The sequence below is a fragment of the Lycium ferocissimum genome, chromosome 7 (assembly GCF_029784015.1).
Source record: "Lycium ferocissimum isolate CSIRO_LF1 chromosome 7, AGI_CSIRO_Lferr_CH_V1, whole genome shotgun sequence".
NCBI classification, from domain to species: domain Eukaryota; kingdom Viridiplantae; phylum Streptophyta; class Magnoliopsida; order Solanales; family Solanaceae; genus Lycium; species Lycium ferocissimum.
The window spans coordinates 27,087,703-27,105,060 of record NC_081348.1 but is presented as its reverse complement, the minus strand read 5'-3'; the positions used below and the strand labels follow the sequence as shown (position 1 = coordinate 27,105,060).

The window sequence follows — 17,358 nt, the reverse complement described above, 5'->3', positions numbered from 1 at the left end:
TTTTTTTTTTTTTTGTTAATTTGTTTAGTTTTGTTTTCGGGGGATTTTGTTGAGAAAATAGAGTTCAGAATAATTAATCTTTCTATTCTCTTTGGTGTAATTTATGGAAATTTGGGCAACGCATTTTCATTGAAGTGTGGAACCACCGATTGGGAGGTGAGGGTGAGGGTGAGGGAATTACTGCTTCCTCTGTCTCAAATTATTTATCGTGTTTATTAAAATAATTATTTGAAATTATTTACCGTTTAGAAATTCAAGGCACAATTAATTAATTGAAAGGATCTAATAGCTTGGTTGGCTGTCTGAACTTTCACTGTATTAGTTAGGGTGTAAATCTCCTTGTAACCCTCTTCCCCGTATCCCATTCCCTTATTCCATGTAACAATAAAAAATAAAATAAAAAGATTTTAAAAAATGCACAATTAATTATTTTTATTTTCATTTTATTTTAACAGAATTTTATCATTAATGGAGATGAAATATGTATATATATAAAATGTGTATATATATTTAATGGAGAGTATTCTAACTTAAATATAAATAAGAGTAAAATTAAAAAAAGAAATGTAATTTGAGAGGGATGGAATATCATGCTAATTTTAGAATATGAAACGTTCTTCTTCTTGTTTAGTACTCCAAATCGAAAAAAATGTCCACTTAGCCTTTTATTATTGGGTCAAAAAAGTGTTCACTTATCAAATTAAAAAAGAATTAACCTTCTTCTTTTTTCAGATTTGCTCCTATTAAGTGTTATATGATCAAATCTCAATGTCTATTTAATTAGAGATAGTTTAGTCAAATTACTTATTTTTATCCAGAAGTTAGTATTTTTTTTAAAAGGTGTGCAAATGATTAAGTGAATTCTTTTTTTGGTCCGGAGAGAGTATTATTTTGGGGATTTTGTTATTAAGGAAATAGAGTTCAGAGTAATAATCTTTTTATTATTCTGTTGGTGTAATATATGGGAATTTGAGCAACGTACTTTTATTGAAGTGTGCAACCACCAATTGGGAGGTGGAGAGTGAGGGAATTATTGAATTATGGTGGGGTGCGTGATGGGAGGTGGGCATTGCACGTGAGTGGATAGGCTTGAATATTTTACGTTTACGTCATGTTGGATTTAGCAGTAATCACATGGAGACTGAGCATAATCAAACTTAAGATTATTAAGTCAGCAGATTCGATGCATCGCTGGCCTGTAGAAATAAAATGAGTTCAAATTTAGGCTCTCTCTTCATATAGTTGCTTTTAATATTCATTAACAGTTAATATAATAGTGTAGTAAGGAGTGCAATGAGATGGATGTGAGCGGTGGCGAAATCAGGATTTCAGCCGAGGAGATTCAAAATATAAAAAAGTAAGCATACAAAGAAGCCTAAGAGGGTTCAACATCTACTATATATACATAAAAAATAATTTTAATTTTATAAAAATAATTTTTTTTTTCTGCCGAGGGGGTTCGGATGAACACCCTCGGTATAGTGTGGCTTTGCCACCGGATGTGAGCCCTTCATTTTGAAGACATTCTGGATTCAATTGCTAAGAATGGATAAATTCTTGATAGAGAGTGTTTTCTAACTAATAAGATTTGTTGTATAAATCTAAATTAGTGGGGTCTTTAGAGAGCGCTCTTCAGTTATGAACTAAAACAGAGCAAATCTGAATTAATCAATTAGTGAAATTAAATATTTGACAATTATTAAAAACATTTACTGATCTGATACTCCCTCTGTCCCATAATAAGCGTTACTTTAGCCAAAAACACGTATATTAAGAACACAATAATGCAATGTGAAGTTTACTAAATTGCCCCTATATAACAAAAATAAATTACTTTTTCCTCTTGATTAGGGCATGCATGAATAGTAATCCTTTTGACATGGAAAATCCAACAATACCAAATTATTATGTGGCTTTTTTAATCGTCATTTAGATGTTACTTTAACTTGTCAACTTTTATCTAGGTGTAGAAATTAAAAAAAATTAGTGATTTTATGTCTTGATTTCTTAAAATGATATTTATTCAAGTGACACTTATTATGGGAAGGAGGGAGTAATTAGAATCGAATATAGCGAGCTAAGGATGGTGACATTTACTAGGGGAATGATGCAAGAACGGAGCTGGCATTACACGTGCGTGGATTGGTAACTGGATATGCTTGAATATTTTTATGAGTGCTCTTCTCATAGTCCTACTACACAGTTGCCCTTTTTATCTTCTGCTACTGCCAATGAGGGAAGGCAACAAACTACAGAGTGACATAATTACGTCCAATTTTTAAGTTTCTTTTTTCTTGCAAATTCAATACAAAATATTATTTTCATTTTGTGCTTGGGATTGCTGTTTAATGCAGTATACTCATTACTCGATGAGTTTCGGCAATAGGTTGCCATGGTTGGACACTTGGACTTGGACTTGGAGTCTAATTATTGTAGCTTCTTTTAGCATTTACTTTGGTGCAGGATTTCAATCCCATTACAGAAGATCTGTTTTTAACCTTTTCATTATATTTCATTCACAAGTTCACTCCCAATTAACTAATCGATGATGCCTCAATCTCAAATCAACAGCGATAATCTATATGAATCTTTTAATTCCTTCTCGTTCCCAATCAAGTCCGTTTCATTCAGCAACTAAATAATTTGACTTTAAGGACAAATCAGAATTTTTCGACATCTTACATTCAATTAGGGGTGAGCGTTCGGTTCTTCGGTTCGGTTTTTACAAGTGGGTTCGGTTCGATTTTTCTAATTCGGTTTTTTGGGTATGAGCCTGGTTAATGGGCTATATTTCTGCTTGTAAAATGGGCTGCTTTTTTAATTAAAAATAGGCTACTTAATGCTTTTTTGTTTAAAAAAAATAAAAAATAAAAAAGTTGGGCTTCATTCACTTCCATTTTCATTTCTCGTCTAACATAGTTTCTGCACAGGCTCACAGTATGTAATCCTATTGCACCACAAGTTAATACTACGATTTTGGAACAATTCAAAAGAAAACAAATAATTTCAACTAAAACAAAGCTAACTAATGGGCTTCTTTTTATTCTACTCCTGTGTTCCATTTCATTGTTTATGATAGCACTAATATTTTTATTCCGCAACCTCATAACCATATTCAAACTTGAAAAAATGACAAAAGTTGTGTACTATGTATATTCCAAATTGCAAGATGATGACAAACAGTTGTGATCCTATTCAACCGTACTCACAGTGTAAAAGTTCGGTTAAATTGAAATACCGAAAAACCGGAAACCCATAACCAAACACTGAATCGAACACCGAATTTTTTGAAAAAAAAAAAAAAAATCGTAACTGAACAGAAATAATTCCGTTCGGTCCATTTTTTCGATTTTCGGTATTTATGCTGAGCCTTACTTTCAACGGTATGTAGATACCTAAAATGATCCCCTCTAGTTGGTATCACCCAGATGGATCTTAGTAGGGATCACCCAGATGGATCTTACTTTAATATTCGTATTGTATTTTTCTTAGATAAGTTTGCATCGGCGCATTAGAGAAGAATATTTGCTTCCACATAATATTTGCCCGACCCATAATCACTCCATAGGACTTATCTTCACCTGCTATATATTTCCCATCGCATAAGTATTAATACTATCATAGTACTTCATTCAACCATCACATCTTGAAGAACGAGTCTTAAATGACACGTAGGTTATGAATCAAGTGAAAAGTAAAAGCCGCCACAAAACGAGTGGACTGTTCAAAAAACCAATTCCCCGAATGAGGTAATTGTGTGTTATATCTTATTGATCATGAGATTTGCTAAAAGACCAAACCTAATTTTTATTTACATAGCAATAGATCATCTAATCTCACTTCAATTTCATTCGTATTGTGGGAGCTAAACAAGTGACGCATGTATTCTTACTTTTCCTTATCCTACCCATAGTTTCAACTTTTGATTTGACTCATGCGTTGATTTCATCAATTAACACATCAATCTTTTAAAAAAGTATACCACGAAACCTCATCATGCATATTATCAATTAGCTCGTTTCATAACTAGCATACAACTACAGATATAACGAAAATCCTAATGTATACCACCGATAGTAGAGGCCTTTCTAGGGTATCCCACCGAAACTTCTTGTATTGTTTTTTCATGTTGCTTTTTTGCTACTATAATAAATCCATTGCTAAGCCTAAAATGAACAATATTACTTTTTCCAAATGAACCAACATAAACTCTACGAAGTTTTTTTTTTTTTTTTTTTTTTTTTTTTGGTAATAAAATGACTTACTAAAACAAACTTACTTACAACCGGAGGCCCCTTTCAATACTATAGTTACATTAGAACTAGTCTGAGAGTGCATTATACTACTGATTCTAAGTTCATGACAACAGACCCTACAGGAAACATTAATGCTACAATCCTCTAACTGCCTCTGAACTGATATCCAACCCAAATATTGAGAATGCTCATTGCATTCGCAGAGCTAGAATCGAATCAGTATTGCCTCTAACTGCCTCTGAACTGATATCCAACCCAAATATTGAGAATGCTCATCGCATTCTCAGAGCTAGAATCGAATCAGTATTGATATATCGGTTCAATCACGAAATCTTGGTGATCTTCTTTATTTAATGAATGAGGAGTCCGCTTTAAAATCGTGCGCCCTACACTCACCCCTGACTCCCCGGGTATATGCATCAACCGGAATCAAATAAGGGTAAATTAGAAACCTCTGATAAAATGCCCGCCAGTAACACCCCCCCCCACCAAACACCTCCTCCCCACCCCCCCCCCCCCCCCCCCCCCCCCCCCCCCAAAAAAAAAAAAAAAAAAAGGTTGCCTAACAGGCACACCCAAGAATACGAAGAATGATAAAGGTAATCCTAACGGGGGATCGGAAGTCTCGGGCCTTAATAGTTCGCACATGCTACTTCACCATAAGCAACTTCAAGATGATAAATTCTAATAAGATCCTGCAATGGCCATTCTCATGGTCATGGTTCCACTTTCAGCTTAAGTAAACTCTGGGAATAACGAACTTTGCAATTTGTCACAGACCCGCATTTCTTCGCAAATTCAGCTATTGTACAGCAAATTCAGCTATTGTACGGCTATACTTCATCAGTTTGCTCAACATTTTTGGCTTGGCTGCTATCATCATGACACGTTTTTGAGCAATTTCAAGACAAAGCTGTATGATGTTTGACATGTGCTTTAATGCTTGTGCCTCGTTTTAAGCACAACCAACACATCTCTACAACTCCCACATCGAATAACATAAGTTCCAATGTCATAAAATACTTGTGCAGATTCAACTGATCCAACAGCCATAGGCTAAAATATCCGCTGCTAAAAAGCTCACTCTCCTAATCTAACGTCCATAGAAACTAAATTAAACAATGCTGTGTAGATGTTGACAATTAGCTAGTTGCAAGCTTCGGCAACAATACCCAAGAAACAGTTTGTAGTTTAACTACCAACCCCCTTTGGTTTCTGCCTAGTGTAGTGGCAGCTAAAGTCTGGAATTTGGACACAGCTTTCCGTTGGCCTGCCATGTTTAGTGAAAACAAAATCAACAAGTTCAAATTGGCCAACTGCTAGAATTAATGGTTTACATGGAATGAATACAATAGTCATGACAGAAGGTTTTTCTTTTTTGCTTGTAAATTAGGGTCTGAAGTCGTACAAAGCAAGGGGTTGGATTCCAGCAACAGAGATCTCTGGTCAGTAAAGGCCTATGCCCAATATTTCTACCCTCAAACCATCACTTATTCAGGAAAGAGAAAACAAGCAAAATCCCTGAACGCTGAACTTTAACTTCTCCTCTAGGTTATGTAGCAAAGTTCAGAGTTGATAATCACACTATAGAATGACCAAAAATAGAGCTCCCCAGTGCTTCATAAGTGAAAAGGAAAGGGAGCAAGGTGAAGGGAGAGACAGAGAGAAACAGTATCTAGCGCCTAACGTCCAGCATGTGTTGGATCATATAAAACAAGAGTGCAGTTCAGTCAGATGGATATGCCATAATTGCTTATCTTTGTAACTTCCTTGGTGAGAACATTCCTTTCTTTTTTTGCCTCCGAAGCAAGGTTGGAAACCTGATACCAGAAATCAAAGTCATCAAGAGAAGATGATGCAATTTTTTGACATTGAAAAAAAGAAGAAGTAAAAGATGCTATATTAGACTATGGCCACATACACCATAATTTCACAACATTCCCACAGCATGTTAACGCTTTGGATAATTTAACTGAAGAAGCGAATATCAAAATTGGAGCCCTCATTTTGGATTCTAAAGGTAATACTTTTTGATGACATTGGAACCCACAGCCGCTACCCTTCGGGTGCGCACAGGATAAACCCAGCTTCTGTGCAATAGCTCGCAAACCACACAGAAGAGGTAACCCGCACTCGGCAAGCCCGGTGCGACGAGCTCGACCCAGAAGGCAAATCCCCTACTGTCGTAGGCAGGGGGTTTCGAACCTGAGACCTCCATTATGAAAGCCCCATGCTCTAAGCCACCCTTGCGGGTGATTCTAAAGGTAATACTCAAAAGTACATCATTTGAATCTTAACCATTTGAACATTATTACAATTTTAAAAACCCACCACATATCAGATAATGAAATGAAATACACCAAATGTCATGCCTGATACCACATGGTCAAAATATTATCATCACTAGTCAAGAGTCCTCAACTGCCATTAATAAATCACGTGTTGCACATTAATAAATAAAAAACACACACGCTATGTTGTCTCTCTACTGATTAATCTTGGGCAATTTGCACGAATGCCCTTATTCGGCGGTGGTCTTTAATGTTTGCCCTTCGCTAAAACCCTTTGGTTCAGGGTTCAAACCCCGCTCAGTCAAAAATTAAAAAAAAATCGCAAGGTAAAGTTGCATATCAAAGTAGGCCTATTCGGGCCAAAGTTGGGCCTTCAGGCGGAGTTTGAAAATCTACCTTAAGGTAGAGGTTTGCATCAAGGCAAATTTTATTTTTTTTTAACTCAGTTGGAATTTTGCAAAACTCTGCCTTAAGGCCTAACTTTGGCCCGAATAGGCCTAACTTTGCTATGAAACTCTGTCTTGTAAATTCTTTTTTTTTTTTTTTTTTTTTTAAACTGAACTGGGATTCGAACCCCAAACCTCATGGTATTAGGCGAAGGGCAAAAATTATAGACCATCAATTTGAGGGGCAAAAATTATAGACCACCAATTTGACAAAAAAAAAAAAACATTAATCTTCTAAAGAGAATTTTCTGAAAGGAAAGTGTTTTCCCTCCTAGTTGATCCCATTTGGCTGGCAAGAACCTGAAATGGTCAAGGAGCCATCTGGGCAATTTCCATATTAAGTTTTATTAGTATTATCTGTGGAGAAAGAAGTTAATATATGAATATCTGTTTAAATAATTGTAATATTTTTAAAATGCTAGAATTCTGTGAGATGGAGAGATTAGTTGTTCAAAAATGCCTTGAAGCACTTCTTCATCCAAAAAGTATCATGGAAACTTTCTTGAAGAAACTTCAATCAAACAACCTTTTCGACTTTTTTTTTTTTTTCCCAATTTTTCCTAAGGTCCTCGCATCCATATCTCCAATGTTGATACTGGACTTAGTTAAAATGCCTGTGAAATATATTGCTTATCCTAATCTTCTTCTCACATCTGTTGATGTGGTTACACTTCTCTAAGTAATGAAGGGCGTTTGTGGTTTGAGAACTACACGAAAATCTCTAGGAGTGCCATAAAACATACTACTAGTTAGAGGTGCCACATCTCAAGACATACCAAAGTATGCATTCCTGAACTTCTCTATACTCTCAATCAAAGAGACAAGGCAAAAACAATAGCGATAAAGTGGTTAAAATTCGTTAAATAGGCGAAGCAGCCAAGAAAAGTCAAGTTAAAAGAGTACAGACATTATGTTATGTTTAATTTCAATTCTCAAAAAATAAATATATATTGCAAGATGGTTTAACCGATAAGCATATTAATATCAGAGGAATGGGGCGGATGGTGATTATAATATCAAAATAAGGGAATCTTTTGAAATAGAGTTTGGCTTTTGAAGATGAAAAAATTAAATTCCTAGTTTTTCTCTCTCCTCCCAAAATTACATTGCACGGGAGTAGGATTTCCAAGGCAAAGTCATAAGAAGAAATAGTCAACCAACGGGCTCAGTCGTATTCTCCCATTTTAATTTTCTTGTAAAGACAAATCTCGGCAAAGTCATAAGAAGAAATAGTCAACCAACGGGCTCAGTCGTATTCTCCCATTTTAATTTTCTTGTAAAGACAAATCTCAAATTCATAGCTCAAAGCGTACAAATATGTTTCTTTTCTTATTTTTGCATATCAAACTTAAGGTACCACGAAATAGTAGATGAACCTATTGGATTTTGATATATTAGAAAGGAGCATTCTGGGGAACTTACTTGTGACCGGAAGCCTGAAACTTCTCTTCGGGGAAGCTCTTTAAGAACATCTTTCAGACCTGGAGAAAACATATATTAATTAGAGAAGCTCCTACGTAATAAATCACCAACAGAAAAAGAAAAACTAGATTTTGCTCAGCTATGGCTCGTCCATATGACATGAGGGGATTAACTATGGTGCAGCAGATCTATGGCATATGTTCCTCACCTTTTTTGGACTCAAATGGGTAATGCGAAACACTATCAGGGAAGTTTTTGAAAGCTGGAGCCAATGGAAAGTTGACAGCACCATCAAGAAGTTTTGGAAGATGATACCAGCTGCCATCTTTTGGACTATATGGAATGAAAGGAATAGTAGATGTTTTGATGGACTTTCAACTAGTCAAACTATGCTCAAAGCTAAATGTCTTTTTTATTTACATAGTTGGGCCTTTTTATCCCCAATAGATTCCCTGATAGCCTTTTAGATTTTGTTTGCTCTTTAGTTATGTACTAGAGCTGACATTCTGGTGCTCAATCTTTTGAAACTACTTTGCATCTTCTGGATGCCTTGAATAGAATCAATTACTTCATCAAAAAAAAAAAACTATGGCTAGTCCATATGACATGAGTTCCTTGAACATGGATAACCAGAGATAGATTGATTGCAAACCTGCAGCTTGCCTTTCTATCTTATATGCTGACTTAATGACACTACGGATTTGTTTGCCTGCTTGCCTGTATAAAACATTAAGATTGAACAGAAAATCCAGCTTGTTCAGATATGATAGTCATGAAGTATACAAAACAATGCAGCCGGAAATGCAAACCTGAGTTTCATCCTTCCTCGTATCATCTCTCCTTCAGCTTGCACCGATTTATTCTGCAATGATGAGCTAAGAATAAGATTCACTTCATTTCTTGAACAATTTGTCTACATAAACTAATCAATAGGCATTCACTAACTTTTCCAGCTTGACAAACAATTGCTCACCAAACATACCAGTTAAAATGGATCCATCCAAACAAAAACAAATAAGTTAAAGAATCAAACAGGGAAAGAAATAGCCGTACCTCCAATTTCGCACTTTCAGCCTTCAGAAGGTCAATTGAGTTCTGTAATTCTTTGACTTTTGTCTCTGCCCTAGAAAGCAAGGCCTGCACCCGTAATTAAAAATTAGAAATCCATCATTAACGTCCTACAATTTGTAACAAAATAACCTGCTACTGATAATTGTCAAAGGAACTCAAGCTACTCTAACCAGACAGTACACCCATGAACAATGATTTCCAGCAATATATAAGCGACATCAAACACCTCAAACTTGATATAAAAGAATAAGCAGTTTGTCCTCTTACATCACTGGTTCCTAAGCATATAATGAATTTCAGATATACTCCTGTTAAATGGAGAACAACATTAGCAATGGCAATTACCTTTTCACTCACAAATAGCCGCATCGTACTGTAGTACAAGAAACGTCTTGGCCCTGCACGCAGCAAAGATCACTCAGGCAAACGGAAACGGAGAAGACGAAGGACCAAACAGTTGGACACACGTAGGTGTCTCTACATACAATATCTTGAAGGCTAAATTACAAGTTTTGTCATAATAGCTTAGATCTTTAACCTCCCTTTTTAGTCTGCATAATAACATAGATCTCCGCTCAGTTTTCCAGTACAGTAATTACATTTACCATGCCTCTCCATAGATTCCAAAAAGAAGGCTAAGTATTGACAAGAAGATGGCTTGACACTATCTAGCTGATTTACTGTGCTAGAAAATGTGACAACTAAAGAAAAATAAAGGACAGAAGTTAGACATCAACACAACGCAATTTTTGGCATAGTTTTCCTTATTTTTTCACACGTCACTCAAAATGAATTTGTTACACTAAATAGAAACTGCCAATAAAAGATCTGATACATCAACAACTTTGACGCATCAAAGAACAAAGCAATAACAAAAGGGCAGACTTTTGTACCAACTGGGTATGTTGTTGTTGTTATATTTATTGTATGCCTGCCTATAATACTCAAGTAAGAAAAGCCCAATCCAAGCAAGCTGATCACAGACTACTAAAATTCTAGCTTGGCTAAAATGAGCCAATTGCGTTATGCATTGTCCCTCAACAAATCACCTTTTGAGTCTTCTATTGTTTGGGACCCAAATGGAATAGGTATTAATTAGATAACACTGTGACTGTCTCAAACTACATGTGTATAGCTATCCTGAAGGATGATTCAGCACCTAAAGAATTGAATAAACTTACTTTTCAGACCCAGGACTCCAACACCAAGAACAGCTCCAGTAGTTGTTAGAGGGTGTGAGGCAGCAAGGAGAAGACCCTCTGCAGCATATTCTCCATCGATCAAAGCTAAGGCTATGAAGAGAACTTAAAACACAAGATAATAATTGGACGATTGGTAAGAACTAACCTCTGATCTTCCCAAAAACCAAGTCCTCATATATACTATATTCAGACTTCAGATCTTGTAAGGTATCCTGCAACCAGCATGCCTCAATTTAAGTTACTTATGGAATGAATAACACATAATCATTACTTAAAAGAAACCATCTTATTTGAGGGTAGAACAAGTAAGGTGTTCTCCTAAGAGGAATAGGCCTCGGAAACACACAATAGGGCTGCATCATGCACTATATGCTCGAATTGATGTAATATAAGTCAAACTCCCCACCATGGTGGGAAGAGATCTGATAGAGGGCAAACGAAAGCAAACATGATAGGGATAATATAATCTTCTCATTCCAAATTGCCGCATGTCATCCGACGTCCAAAGCAGGTGAGGCTTAATTCCTTCCGAAATCCATAATACCATAGAGCATCATAGAAGTCAAAACAACTTAACAAGCTCAATAATTGTTGAATAACACAAATATGTAATTGCAGTATTGGTTTCCTCGACAAACCCATTATTTTTCCGTAAACCGAAATGTTTCTCTGTAAATACCAAGTCAGTACTCAAAGTAAGTGCAAGCTATTTATACGACTCAACCCTAGTCATCCACAATCATCTATCAAATTGCCAACAATCCACACAACACGTTATTCTCTCTTTACGCCTAAAATGCAAGTGAAATAAAAGGAATCTTTTAATGATTTCTACATCTCTCACTAATGTGAAACAATCTTCTATTTCTTTCATCAGATATGAGCCAAAGGGAACATAGTGGTGATGGCCATTGACAAACTTAGATGTGGTAGTTTAATATTAGAGTTCCTATAATTTATAACTACGACAAACTTCAATAATCTCAGCAAAGTGCATCCATTTCTCAGGTCTTAATTCATTCAAAAATAGATGCACTTCTACCATTGTCCAATATTCTTGAAATTGGATCAAGATATGGGTGTTTTGGTAACTTTTGGAACATATTTTCCAGCTTTTTGTTACTTTGAATTGTGAAGATATTTTCTCCGAGAAAAACACTCCCACCAAAAAGGAACAAATGCTCACTTCTGATAAGCAAATGACTGCCCTCACTTACAAACATCACACATCTTTGCCGATATCACTTCAATCAAAACTTAGAGATTGTTGTGAACATTAAATATTATCCTACCTTGTACAGTAATCATATGTCTTCAACTTTTATACCAACCAAACCATGGACAATGAATCTCCCAAGGTAAAACATTTTCCACGGGAAACATAAAGCATGCAAACTTAAATCTGCAGCAATGAAGCGAATTGTACTTGTAATTAAGTTGAGATGGAGCTATACGATCAAACCGCTAAAAGCAAATTCATACATAAACACTTGCATAATACTCCCTGTGTCCCGATTTATGTGATACTTTCCGCTCCGAGATTCAAACTGCACGAACTTTGACCAACATTTTAAGATGCATTTTTTCACCAAATTAATATGAGAAAAGTTGCAATTTATATTACTTTTCATGTAGTTTTCAAATATATAAATTTTAATCTTAAAATATTAAGTTAATCTAATCCAATATTAGCTTCAAAGTTGAGTCAAAATGACTCTCGAAAAGCGAAAAGTGCCACATAATTTGGAGCTATATGATCAAACTGCCAATTTTGGAACCAAAGACATACATAAACACTTGCATTAGGAAGTCATATAATTTCTAACGAGATAATGGTCAAAAACACACATTTAAGTATCACTTTTTTTGCAAGTTTCCTATCTGAACAATCAGGTGTTTTTGAGTTTCCTACCTAAACTACCACCAACTATTTATCAAAACACAATTGCATACATCTAGAGCTGATAATAATGAAGCCTTACAAGTGTTTGATTAAAGTGGACAGATGAGGTGGTTAAAATACGATCGATACGTGATTTGGTGACCGCAATTGCATTCTCAAAAGTGTCTTCTACAGTCTTCTGAGCAAGGTGCGCTTGTTGCACTGCGTTGTCGATCCATGGGACAATCTCTCCTCCCAAGGTACTTGACTTGTTGTCTTCATGCTTAATAACTCTTTCCGGTGGTAACGACGGCGAGTTTACATTTGGTTCCGATGATTCGGCGATTGCCGCCATTGTCGAGCGATAGCGTTTTGCGAAAGCAAATTGTTCCGTCGGACCCGAATATGTTGCAAGGATCCAGCTTGAGGTTACTCGACCAGAAAACTAAATTGCCACATTGGTCCCCCTAATTTCATTTTGGTTCTTATTCCATTCCTATTTTATTTTATTTTTCTTAGATAAATTATAGTATACCATAATGGATGGGGTTAGAAGGTGCGAGAATGAAGAGTAGTGGATTTGTAGGCGAACAAATTATTTTATTACATAATATATAATTGAAAATTTGATTTTTGAAATCGAAAAATTACATCATTTTGCTAGCTCTAATGAGAAAAAGCGGGTCACTTACAAAATATTTTTAGTTTTATGGTCCTTTTACAATAGATTAAATTTTTTACACATAAGATATCTGGAAAAAATACATAAAGGTCATTTTCTTATTTTCAAATCATAAGATAGCAACATATCTCATTTCCTCTAGAAGGAACCTCTACTAACGAGGTGGAATTTTTCATGTTTAGTTTTAACAAAGTCCTATATTAGCAAAATTCAAGAATTAAATTGGTATTGTACTATTTTCACATGCTACGTGTTGACAGGTGAATAGGTCTGTTAGTATGAGTTGGTGCAGATTGAATTAGGTTAATGCGATCCAAGCACCTAAAATGATCTAATCGCCCATACTCTTTATCCGAAAAAGAAAAAAAACACATGAAAGAGTGATTCATTTATTATCCCATTCGGTTCAAAATAAATTCATAAGTTCTTTCTCGTGTTCGTGATTTTCAATGACGTATTAATGCATTCCGTTATATTACGTGTCAAGATAAATTTCTCGTACATACTTTGTAAGCATGTCATACATTTAAGAAAGTCGTGTATTAATACAGGCACCTTACTGTTGTGATAAAATTGAACTCATTTGATGCTCAAATTAATACAATCATTTAGAAAGATAGTTGAGGCAACACAAAGTATAGTAAATGATATAGAAATAAGGATAAAAACAATTTGAAATAACTTTTAAGTTATGTCTTGATACTATTTCATTCAGTGTGTACATAACCTGCAAGGTAAAGGGAACGTGAATTTGATGACATGTAAACCCATTTGAATGTTCAATTGCTTAAGTGAGAGGTTTCTCTCTGTGTGCTCATTTTTTGGCGGGTATGATTGTGAATTATTGTAACTAATAATTTTGGATTTTAATACGAGGGAATCTAAAAGGTCCACGCCATCTACCTATATGTTTCTTTTCTTTCTATATACATTAGATGACCTTATCGCGTTATACCTCGTATTCTTTATTTAGCTTTTTTTTTTTTTTTTTTTTTGCTTTTTATGTGTATTCTGTTTCTTCCTCTTTTATTATATGGATAGGTCCTTTGAACAAACTTCTAGATTAAGTGTTCTCTAAAGGGTTTGTTGATTTGTCTTCCGTAGTTATGAACTTTTATTCAAAGCTAACTGATACTTTAGCAAAAATTTCACATATTTAAAGCTGATATACAAAACTATTAGGCCAACACACATGCACACACTCATATTCTTTACATGCTTCAATTGTCTCTCGTATACCGTATTTACTTGGGCAACACAACAGAGTTCAATTCGCTTCGACAAGTTGAAGCCTAAACACATTTTAGTCTTTGTTAAGTTCCAGTAGTATACTCAAAGGGCATCAACTTTTACAAATCAAGAAACCCGAGGATCAAGTAACGTACAATACATGTCCTTGCGTTAATATGATTTGCATGATTACTTATTTACTTGCCATAATTTTTTAATGTCAGGATCACATGATATATTTGAGCAACTTTTATAGAAAAAAATAACACTATCAAACGAAGCATTTCTCTCTTGTTAGTCACGAAGATTTCACTAAGTTGAGCTCACCAAAACACATGGGTCATGATGGATTCAAACACCTATGTTGGTGACCTATAATCATTCAAAGCACCAATATATGGTAACTAGTATAATTGTATTCTTTCATTTCAACAACTCACATTGTACATTCAAGATTCGGTAATGGCAAAATGACCAAAACGTGAAAGAAAAAGTCTCAATTTCGCATAACATAAATAAGTTGGTTAGTATTCGTTACTTACCTAATTCTAGACTCTGAAGCTTATGAACCTCGACACTACTGAAACAACTTTGAGAGCATACGAGTCGTAATACAAATTGATACATTGATGTTTATACATTAAAAAAAAAATGACAATCATGATTAGTATATATCTTTTAGTATTTGATGAGCGAGCTAAACAATAAGCATAGATGAAATTTGTAACCTATTTGATAAATTGAATTGCCCAAAGCCACATGGTTATAGAGGTCGGAAGGATACAATGGTTGTCAATACTTCCAGTGACCCACTGTTTTAATATACCATGTCTGTGCATTTCGACGCGTGAGAAAGCAACCTGACACATTGTTTGCCCCTTGGTTGAGGCTGCAAGTCACACTATCAAAAAAAATAAAGTGGTTGAGTATGCTTCCATCTAAAAAGATTACGATTAATAAAGAAACTAATAAATTATTAAATTTGATTATGGTTTAAAAATGACTTGATAGATATTTTACCCCTCAAATTTGTACAAAAATCTCTTTTATACGCATTTTCTTTGAGAGCATTATTTAACATACCTTAACTTGCAATTTGTAGCTAAAACCACCTCATCGATGACATAAATCGACTCGCTATTGAAAACTGAATAGCATATGACACTTGTCAAATGTGTAAACAGAAAATACATTATGTCTTATTCAGTTGACTGCTTGGCACACCGAAACCTTATGTAATTTCTTTTATTTTCATGTTTTCTTGTAAAAGCAAAAGATCAAAGATTGTTCGATCAAATTTTTTGGAAGCTAAAACTCAGTCTTTTTTCCAAAATAAGTAGTACAATGCTACTAGGGGATTTTAGTAGCTTAATTGGTTCGCTACTTGAAACCTTATTAGTGAGAGTTCAATTCCCATCTTGTAATCCCCTCTACCATTTCTCCTTCTCCTACCCTAATGTATATAAATTCTTATAGAGTACAATACTATATTTTTGAAGATTTGATGGGTGTAATTGAAAGAGGTGACTAACTTTAGGGCCGTTTTTCATGTGAAAGTAAGAAAGGGCAATATGGGGAAGTCATGTTTAATAGGTGCAAAACCCGTGCAGATAACGCACACCGAATGAGTATAAAAACCCTTGTCCAGGAGTCCAGTTTTTCTCACCCGCTTGCATTTTCTCTCTCTTCGATCAAATCTCTCTCAAACTCTGCCCTTACTTGGCTCTCTTTTGCTTTCTCTACTCGAAAGAAAAACCCTAAGGCATTTGTTCGCAATGATTCCATTCGGCTCCACTGTTGCTTCGCAGATTCGGTTTCTGCTCCACAGCTTGAACGGTTCCAACTCTGACACTGTTTCCCATGAGCTTCGTCAGGTACACTAAACCCTTCAATGCGTGGTCATATACCTATCTACACTCGATTCTTGTGTAGTTGCTATTAATTCCACTTCTTGAGTAATGGCTTCTGCTTCAAATACCCAAAATTGAATTTTTAATTCGTCAATAGTGCCGCAGGGGTGGCAAAATCAGCCCCATAAAATCATGACCCCCCCATACACTGTTTCCCCTTTTGGAATATGCAGACAACCTTGTTTTCTTTCTTAGATTGGATTTCTTGTCTCACTGTAATTTTTGTAGAGATATGTTTGTGTACTAGGAAATAGTTGGTAGTTGCTATTAATTCCACTTCTTGAGTAACAGCTTCTGCTTCAAATACCCAAAATCGGATTTTTTTTTTTAATTTGTAACTACTAGCAGTAAAATTTATTTCATTGGATTTCACCTATAATTCACAAGATGTAGGAACTCATCTAGGTGTTATACATGCATTCACGGTCGGATTCTTAGTTGATTATTTCACAGATTGGACTTTTTGTTTCCTCTTTGTCACTTCTATTATTGCACTGTAACTTATTGTATAGTTATGTTTGTACTATGTAGTGGGTGATTAATCGTTAAGTAGAAGGCAGGATCTTCATGGTGATTGTGTGATGTAGTTGCACTGAATTGCCCGTCTTATATACGTTTTTATTATTTTTAAAGTAGTTCCAATCGAAATTGTTATTAAAATTTACTTTGGCACTTGATTTTTCTGCCGTCTGCTTGGCATATTGAGTAATAAGGTTTCTTTTTTCATATTTTAATTGGATTTGCTTTGAATCTTTGATTTGATATAGTAGAGTTGTTTTCTCACCAATAGAGTTTATGATTATTTTTTGGCAGATTGGGCTGTTTCATTTATCTTTGACTCCCAATTTTGATAAGATGCTTTTACTCTTCGCTGGCATCCACGGGTGGAATTTTCATTCGTATAGGTTGTTAGTAAATTTAGTTAATTGGACTATGTGTAGTCCAGAAATAGAAACCTATCAATGT

The 17,358-nt window shown here is 35.2% G+C and overlaps 2 protein-coding genes and 1 long non-coding RNA gene across 5 annotated transcripts in view; 1 reads left to right on the top strand and 2 right to left on the bottom strand.

Annotated features, from left to right (window-relative positions):
* Positions 1-5,564: 5,564 nt before the first annotated feature.
* Positions 5,565-13,037, bottom strand: LOC132064097 (RGS1-HXK1-interacting protein 1). The gene is made up of 9 exons (XM_059456975.1): positions 12,671-13,037; positions 10,834-10,900; positions 10,668-10,745; positions 9,832-9,884; positions 9,469-9,552; positions 9,225-9,277; positions 9,068-9,132; positions 8,416-8,474; positions 5,565-6,076 (listed from the first exon to the last, which is right to left on the bottom strand). The coding sequence occupies exons 1-9, from the start codon at positions 12,923-12,925 to the stop codon at positions 5,987-5,989; spliced, it is 804 nt and encodes a 267-aa protein (XP_059312958.1). The 5' UTR covers positions 12,926-13,037; the 3' UTR covers positions 5,565-5,986.
* LOC132064098 (uncharacterized) lies at positions 11,536-12,664 on the bottom strand. The gene is made up of 2 exons (XR_009416500.1): positions 12,484-12,664; positions 11,536-11,670 (listed from the first exon to the last, which is right to left on the bottom strand). It is a non-coding gene; the product is annotated as an uncharacterized LOC132064098 (long non-coding RNA).
* Positions 13,038-16,219: 3,182 nt separating the features above from the next.
* Positions 16,220-17,358, top strand: part of LOC132064095 (uncharacterized) — a 31,282-nt gene continuing 30,143 nt past the window's right edge. For all 3 annotated transcript variants that reach the window (XM_059456973.1, XM_059456974.1, XM_059456972.1), the window contains exon 1: positions 16,220-16,356. In XM_059456973.1, the coding sequence (XP_059312956.1) occupies positions 16,258-16,356 (99 nt within the window). In that variant the 5' untranslated portion in view covers positions 16,220-16,257. The remainder of the gene's footprint in view (positions 16,357-17,358) is intronic.

Coding starts and splice junctions, on each gene's coding strand:
- LOC132064097 (XM_059456975.1), bottom strand. CDS start 12,925: ATGGCGGCAATCGCCGAATCATCGGAACCAAATGTAAACTCGCCGTCG. Junction 10,746..10,833: donor GGTTTTTGGGAAGATCAGAG/GTTAGTTCTTAC, acceptor AATATGCTGCAG/AGGGTCTTCTCCTTGCTGCC. Junction 9,553..9,831: donor GGCTATTTGTGAGTGAAAAG/GTAATTGCCATT, acceptor TTACGGGTGCAG/GCCTTGCTTTCTAGGGCAGA.